This window comes from Poecilia reticulata, linkage group LG2 (genome assembly GCF_000633615.1).
Source record: "Poecilia reticulata strain Guanapo linkage group LG2, Guppy_female_1.0+MT, whole genome shotgun sequence".
NCBI classification, from domain to species: Eukaryota; Metazoa; Chordata; class Actinopteri; order Cyprinodontiformes; family Poeciliidae; genus Poecilia; species Poecilia reticulata.
The window spans coordinates 45,732,354-45,740,269 of NC_024332.1; the positions used below are offsets into that span (position 1 = coordinate 45,732,354).

Here is a 7,916-nt window from a genome sequence, read left to right on the forward strand (position 1 = left end):
AGCTCTAACCCAAATATTTATTTAGCAAATTAAATATTTTTCTCCTAGCAAAATATTTTGATATTGTTTGCCAAGAGTTAAATATCTCATTTCACATTATTTAGCTAGCTCCAAATGTTTAGCTAAAAACTAAATATTTAGCTTAAAAATCAGTATTTGTATCAATATTTAGAAAGCTCAGAGCTGATTAGACTTTAGTTAATTTTAGCAAGCTCATAATATTCAATGTGGAGCTAAATGTTTAACTTAAAACCAAATATTTAGCTTTCTAACTAAAGATTTAGATTCAAACTAAATACTTGGCTTGATAAGTAAATATTTAGTTTGGATCTAAATCTTTACTTGGTTAACTAATCAAACCTGCAGCCTCTTGCTGCTCTCATGGTCCACAGCTGCTTGGTTATGTAACGGCAGATAAGATTGTTTAATCTTCAAAATCAGTTCCACATATTTGAGTCTTTTGATCTCTGCGTCATAATAAACGGCGCTTCGTTCAGCACTTTGCTCCAAACGATGAAGGTTAGAGCAAAACCACCAGCACACAGATTTATTTTGTGTTTTACATAAAGTGAGCAAACAAAATCTATTATTTATAGCATAAGCCATATAAAAAGTCAGATAATTGATGGTTCATCCACAGGAGCTGGAACTGATCATAGTAAAAACATTAAATGTGCTGATTGCAGTGATAAATGAGAAAGAGCCGTTTGCTTCAGATCTGCTGCCACTCTCCCGTAAAGCTGTGGTCATCCCACGGCCCAGTCGACCCGGTCGGACTCAGGCAGGTCTGGTTCTTCATCTGTCCACAAAGTGCAGGTCCAGTTGTTTGTCTGGAACCAGAACTGTACGGTTGATGCTTTTCAATTCTCCGGTCGTCGGATCTGGCTTGACTTCAAAGTGACGAATCAGCTGAAGACAAAAAACAGAAAGTAAAAAATGACAGTGAAGCTTCACTGGAATAATTTTATGTACGTTTAGAAATGGATGGATTGGTGAGAAGTTGAAGCGTTGACTTCAGAGATCCAGACACCAAACTGGATCTCATCAGGTGTTGACAGGTCCTGGTTCTGGTCTGTTTGGGATGTTTCATGCCTCAGTGAATTTCTGTGGAAGCTCATTGGTTCTGTGTTAAATTAAAGCTTCTTATTTGGATCATATTTTGATCTACTGTCTGATAATGTCCTCATGCAGATGATGCTGCTTCAATGTTCTGTGTTGAGAAAAGGTCTTTATTTCTCCCAGCAGGCGAAATAAAGTCTAAACTCTAGTAAAGTCTAGAGACCCCCAAGACCAGAACCAGGACCTTTCAACACCAGAGATCCAGTTTGGTGTCTGAATCTCTGAAGTCAACGCTTCAACTTCTCACCAATCCATCATTTCTAAACTTACATAAAATTATTCAAATGAAATAAAGTCTAAACTATAAACTCTATAAACTATAACTAAACTATAAACTCTATGCAGACGACGCTCCGCTCTATTCCTGTTTAGTGTTAAAACATTATTTATAAGATTCCAGGGTTGGATTGTATCTGAATCCAGAATCAAACATCAATCAAAATTCCTTGTCTTAGCTGGAAGCATCACTCAGTTGGTCACGGCGTTCCACAGGGCTGTGTCCTAGGACTATTTAATGTTTTATGATATGATTCTGAATTTCTAATCTTTCTGGAATCAGAACCTTTTTAAGCTTCTTTATCGTGATGTTGCATTGTTTGCTACCTGAAACAGAACCAAGTACATCTCGAGTTCTGCGATCCTGCGACCGACGCAGCCTCGAACGCCGTAGCCAAACGGGATGGAGCCGAAGGCGTTGGGCCTCTGGCGGCCGTCACGGAGCCACCGCTCCGGCCAGAACCGGTACGGTTCTGGGAAGGTGTTCTCATCATGACTGATGGCGTAGTGGCAGAACGTGAAACCAGTCTGGAGAAACAACAGAGGAAATATTACAATCCTGTTTTCTATTGTTCTGATATAAATTGGATCAAATCTTCCAGTGAACAAAAACTAAATCTGGAGAAAATTTACTTTATTGGATTACAAAACAAAAACCAGACCCACATTTTCTGGAAACTGATATCCACCAACAGCAACAGGCTTTTCTTTTATGATCCTTGAATTTATAGAAACCACAGGGTACATCCTGTAAAAAATAAGTTAAGATTATAAACAGGCTGCATGTAGTTAACACCAAAGCCTCTCCTTGCTGTCTGACCTGAGAGTTTCCTTGATCACGGCTCGTAAAAACGGCATCGCAGTGACCTCTGCGGCGCAGGGGAYCCGGTCCGCCGGTACCAGAGAGGAAACCTCCTCATAAAGTCTGTCCTGGGTTTCTGGGTTCCTGGACAGCTGGTACAAAGTCCAGGTCAAGGTGTTGGAGGTCTTTGAGACAAAGACACAAACATGCAACCAGAAAGTAGCTTTAAAATTAATACCAACGAAGTTGATAAACACCGAATGTTCCTGGACAGAGCTTTAAGCATCTGGTGCGTCAGAAACACTTAAACGAAGCAGGATGTTGACTTGTTCAGGACTTGTGTGCGTACCGTGTCCACGCCGGCTAACAGCAGCTCCGTCACGCTGGCATAGACGTCCTTACTGCTCATCTGGGTGTTGGACAGGAGGTACGTCAGATATTCACCCTCCACATCCTGGTCGTTGTCCACTCGCTGCTGAATGTCCTCCATCTTCTTGTCGATCAAAGTTTTAGCTACAGGAATGAAGCTTGGTGTTGTTTCAGTCTCTTATGTTTGATCAGGGCTCATAATTCTCTTTCTGTTGGATTCAGCTGAGCTAAGAGTTCAGGGAGAGTTTACTGCTTCCTGATGTTACACCAAAAATCAGTTAATATTGTAAGAACTGCCTGTTTTAATTGTTTAAACACCAAATATACCTTAATATGAATAAATGCACACGGTGGAAACCGTCCTGGCTTTATCGTAGACATTTACACATTTACAACATTTACAGTTTTCCTTATTTCCACTCTCAGTTCTTCGGCCAATCAGCTCCGAGGCAAACGAATGATGATTCATGTATTTATGCTTTCCAATGATGTTATGGTTAAAACCCTCAGATGAGCGTCTACGTCTCACTCAGGATGTTTCTGGAGCGTCCTAAACTCTTACAACCTACGGCAACCCAAAAGTGCCACAAGTTGCTACCTTTTCCTCACATTTGGTTAAAAAAATGAAGCAAGTCAGACTGAGGACACAGCAATGCCTGGACAAATGGGAAAAATGGACAAACTTCACATCAACGAGACAGGACTAATTTTGGGTATGAATTGTCCCCTTGTGTTTTTGTTTTGTGTTACTAAAATGAGAGTCTCCCCCTGGTGTGTGATTTTTGTTTCTATTGCTCTGTATTTTATAATTTATATGTATTGTTTGATCTTTCTTCTTGAGTGTACTCTTATAACAGCAACAAAAATAATAAATCAAGTCAGGATTCAGACTAAATCCAGTCTGAAGGCAGTTTTTACACCATCGGAACAACAAAAACCTGCGTTTATTCAGGTCACTGAAAGCTGCTTTTTGTGTTTGAGCTCAGTATAATGTTTAATGTTTAATGGCCTAAATGAACGCAGTTTTCCTTTTGGCAATCAGAAAGTGGTGACTTATAAACTCCATCTCTTGTGTGACTGTTTCTCCAGACACATGGCGGCAGAACGTGGTGGTTTGTGGCACCAGCCGCCTGCGACGCTCACCAGTTGTTTTCTCCAACTCACCGAAGCTGAAGATGCCCTCCCAGCCAGCGATGTAGCGCCCCCAGAACGGCAGCAGGCCGCGGCTCCACTTGGGCGTCATCACCACAGCCATGCTGTTGGAGAACATCTGGGCGATGGAGTTTATGAATTCTTGGGTTCCGGCAGGAATTTCCTTTTCCAGGCAGCCGAGCCGAGTCTCAAACAGTATGGAGGCGATTCCTGGATGACAAAAACAATTAACCCTAAATTAAAAACCGGATGTCAGAGTACTGGTTCTTGGGAATGATGTTTGCTGCACACCTTCCAGAGAGAACAGGTACAGCTCATTGGACATGTCAACAACCAGGTCGCCTGTTGGGCTGCAGAGACGCAGATGTTTGATCCGTTTGATGAAGTCCGTCACCACGGCGTTGATCACCCCGTCGTACTGAGCCGAATCCCTGGGATGGAGCATCCGCTTGTTGAGAACCGCCCTCAGCTTGTACCAGCGCTCCCCTTCCCTGGAAGCACAAACAGCTCATCACATTTCATAAGAATGGAGAGAAAATTAATATCAAGCCCAAAGTTGGTGATGTTGAGTGAATTGTCTTCTTTGGTTGTGCTGCATGACAAAATATACAAAATGTTTACCTACGCACTAAAAGGATATTTTGGTCAAAGTGGTGCGAACACAGCACCCTGAGGAGCTCCGCAGCTCAGCTACATGTACAGCAGAAACACCATTCAAAGCCCAGATAGCTCAGACGAAAAAATGAAAAAAGATGAAAAAAAATTCAGTTTAATCCTTATTTGATTAAACAGAAGTTTAAACTGAATTTACAGTTTTTACAGAATTGCCAGTTTTAGGTGTTTTCACACCTGATAGTGTGATAAATTCGTTCGATTGGGGACCAAAGTTACATGTGCTTCACTTTCAGCTGAGCAATCTGTTCCCCTCCTCGCCTGTGGGGGCGCTGCACCAAGAGCAAATGAAGGAAACACAAAAACATCCAGCATGCTTTTCTTTCAGTGTGGAAATACTGAGACATGAGTTTTGCATTTAAAAACCTCGTGGACACATGAATATTTCCACAGTTCATTATATTATTTCAATACAACACGTCATTTTCAGGGTTTCCCCTTCAAGAAATGGCGGGGATAACCATGGCAACCAGTGATAGGGAGTCCTGAGTCGCTATTTTTTTACGTGTTAGCTTGGGACTATTGGATGAACTGCCTTTCCTGGTGTCTGTTTCAAAACTAAAAATCAGGTCTAAACAGTCTGAGACTTAAATAAAAAATGCAGTAATTGTGTTTTGCCTGCAGGTTGCGATAATGTCGACTAAACCAGAATTTAAGAGAAGATCCTGAGCTAAACGCTCCTGTCCATCTTTTCTTTGACAAACTTCATCAATTCTGTTTATTGTACATTTTCTCAAAACATTGTACTGATGGCAACTCCGACCTGCAGGTGGCAGTGTTTCTTACTTCCACCACTCTGCTGCCTCAGCCTCAGCTGATGTCAAGTTATCGTCTGTGATCGATGTGGTAACAAAAAGCGATTTATATATATATTTTTTAATAAATAAAAACGTGTGTGTGTCCAGTATGTCCGATTTTTTTTTCTTTTTTTTAGATTTTGGAAGGAAAAAATTTTGCAAAATTCTGGCCAGTGATTCACTTTCAGTTCATCCACTCATGACATTTATCCTGAAAAGCTGTTTTACATCCATCACAACAGTTTCATTTGTTTTTTACAAACTGTGGGTTTACTCTGTGAAGGGTCCGTATCCGAACCCCCTCATGTCTCGGTACTCCGTCCACAGAGACATGTCTCCTCTGGACGGAAACTTCTCGTCCTTCCTCAGCAGCTCCTCCAGCAGCTCGGCCGTGTTCACCGACACCGACTTCAGCCCGCTCCAGTATATGGGTCCATACAGCTGCTTCTCATACAGCTGAGAGGGAGAGATGAGAGGGAAACCGATCAGATCCGATCAGACCCGATCAGAATCCCGATCAGACCCGATCAGACCTGATCAGACCCGATCAGATCCGAACAGACCCGATCAGACCTGATCAGACCCGATCAGATCCGAACAGACCCGATCAGACCTGATCAGACCCGATCAGATCCGATCAGACCCGATCAGACCCGATCAGACCCGATCAGATCCGATCAGATCCGATCAGACCCGATCAGACCCGATCAGACCTGATCAGACCTGATCAGATCCGATCAGATCCGATCAGACCCGATCAGAATCCTGATAAAAACCAGTAACCTGACCTCAGCTGAACGCTCCCAGCAGAGCTACGCCCTCCTTTAGCTCCTTTAGCTGGTGGTTGCCATAGAAACTATGGCTGTACCGACCCACTTTTTTTTCTCTTCCGATATTGATATCTGAGCAGGGGCGGATCTAGCGGGGTGGCAGTTGCCACCCCAAACGAGAGCCTCGCCACCCCTGTTGCCGCCCCAGCTAGCGACAATGAATTCAATAAATAGTTATGGCAAATCGGACGTTAAGCGCATGAAACTCTTTTTTCCCCGACAACATTGAATGCAACACAATGTAACCTGACACCTACTGCTAAGTAGCGGGAAGCGCGAGAGAAGGACAGAGCGCGAGGCAGCAGCATTGATGATATATTACTGGACATTATGTGATTTATCGTAAATCACACATGATGCGTCATTTCTGTCCATTGAGTCAGGAATATCGGTGGTCAGGAAAATACTACAATCACGCAAATGATGTTTAGTAGTTAATTCAGCCATAGATAATGGTAATAAGGGCTTCAGATTTCACAGGTGAGAAAAACTTTTTAATTTAAAGAAAATATTGAACAAGTGAGCAGTGGGTCAGTTATGCTAGGCTAACTGTTGTTAGCCTGCTACTGACTTTGATAGCCTTAGCATGTGCTGCGCAGTTCGGTGTGTTTTGGTTCCGTTGGCAGTAAAACAGGTCAACCCGCCACCACGTCATCAGTAGAGCAGCTGGTTATTCAATCAGCTGATCAGCCGCCGCTGTGCTCAGGCGAAAACTTATTAATAATAAGTGTAGAAATGTTTGTTTTTTGGTGTTGATTACCCTGATCGGTAATCTCTGCTCGATGTGCTCGTGGAGCTGTTGTCTGTCGGTTGCCAAGGCAACGGGTCGTGTGTAATAACCAACACACAGCGAGAAAAGGCGGAATAAAAGTTGCTGGAGCTATTTTTTGCTTTATTTCTTCATCCATTTGAATTTTGTTACTTTATTCTTAAATTTCTATTTTTGGTATTATTTACAGAGTTTATTTGTAGGTTGATAATTGTTGATTTTATTAATTTTTTTGGTTTTATTATTTTCTTATTTATTTTCTAAATTCAGACAGGCAGTAATGTGGGTCAGTCCACATAGATCAGTCCAGGGGCCTGGAGAAGGACCAGCAGGCATTTGGGTCTGGGGCCGATGGTTTTTCAGAGTGGTAGCATGAGAACAAATGAAGGTTTGATGTCTGTAATTGTTTGATGAAAGAGGAAAATAAATCACCAAGAACAATCAATAAGTTTGGACATTGAACCTTGTTTTGAACCGTGTCTAGAATCTTGACCCCAGTGCCTCAGTAGTGACTTGGTGGAACTTTTACTGGATGTTTGGCTTGGCGAACAGTCAGAAGTGGTTCTGTTTGGTTCTTCACCTGTTTATCAGCTTTATTGTACCTTTATTGTGGCGCCACTGCAGAAGCTGCAATTCCTAAAACAAGACAAAAACTGAGCTAATTTCCTGTGTTCTAAAAACATGGTGATATTTATAACAGTTGTCAAACTACGGCTCCTACAGCATATTTAAAATAAAACGATGGATCACAATTTAAGTAGATATTCACCCTTTCTTGTATCTTGACAGAACTAACAGAAACTAAACTGTTTATAGATTTATAATCATGGAGAATTTATCAATCATCAGTTTTCTAATCTTTATTTTAAGTCGTATTTAATAGATATATCTAATAACAAATGATGGCGCTACTAATATTTTTGTGACAGATTTCTCCTTGTCCTGAATTGGGATAAAATGGTTTTCTGGACACAATGAATCACATAGTGACCAATAGGTGCTGTCCAGTCCAGTAATACATCAATTAGCAGGAGAATGAAAGATGTGAAAATAATTAACTATACTACATTAAGAAATTGTATTTAAGCCTCGGTGCTACATGAAGCTCATTTTGAAACAATGCAAGTTAA

General features: G+C 41.6%; 1 protein-coding gene across 2 annotated transcripts in view; it reads right to left on the reverse strand.

The window, feature by feature from the left end:
- Positions 1-520: 520 nt before the first annotated feature.
- Positions 521-7,916, reverse strand: part of LOC103461862 (sterol 26-hydroxylase, mitochondrial-like) — a 12,097-nt gene continuing 4,701 nt past the window's right edge. The window contains exons 2-9 of one of the 2 annotated variants that reach the window (XM_008404224.2): positions 5,462-5,643; positions 4,010-4,209; positions 3,731-3,928; positions 2,547-2,710; positions 2,216-2,382; positions 2,062-2,143; positions 1,723-1,923; positions 521-909 (exon numbers count right to left, since the gene is read on the reverse strand). In XM_008404224.2, the coding sequence (XP_008402446.1) occupies positions 796-909; positions 1,723-1,923; positions 2,062-2,143; positions 2,216-2,382; positions 2,547-2,710; positions 3,731-3,928; positions 4,010-4,209; positions 5,462-5,643 (1,308 nt within the window). In that variant the 3' untranslated portion in view covers positions 521-795. The remainder of the gene's footprint in view (positions 910-1,722; positions 1,924-2,061; positions 2,144-2,215; positions 2,383-2,546; positions 2,711-3,730; positions 3,929-4,009; positions 4,210-5,461; positions 5,644-7,916) is intronic. The other variant, XM_008404225.2, reaches the window with a different exon arrangement.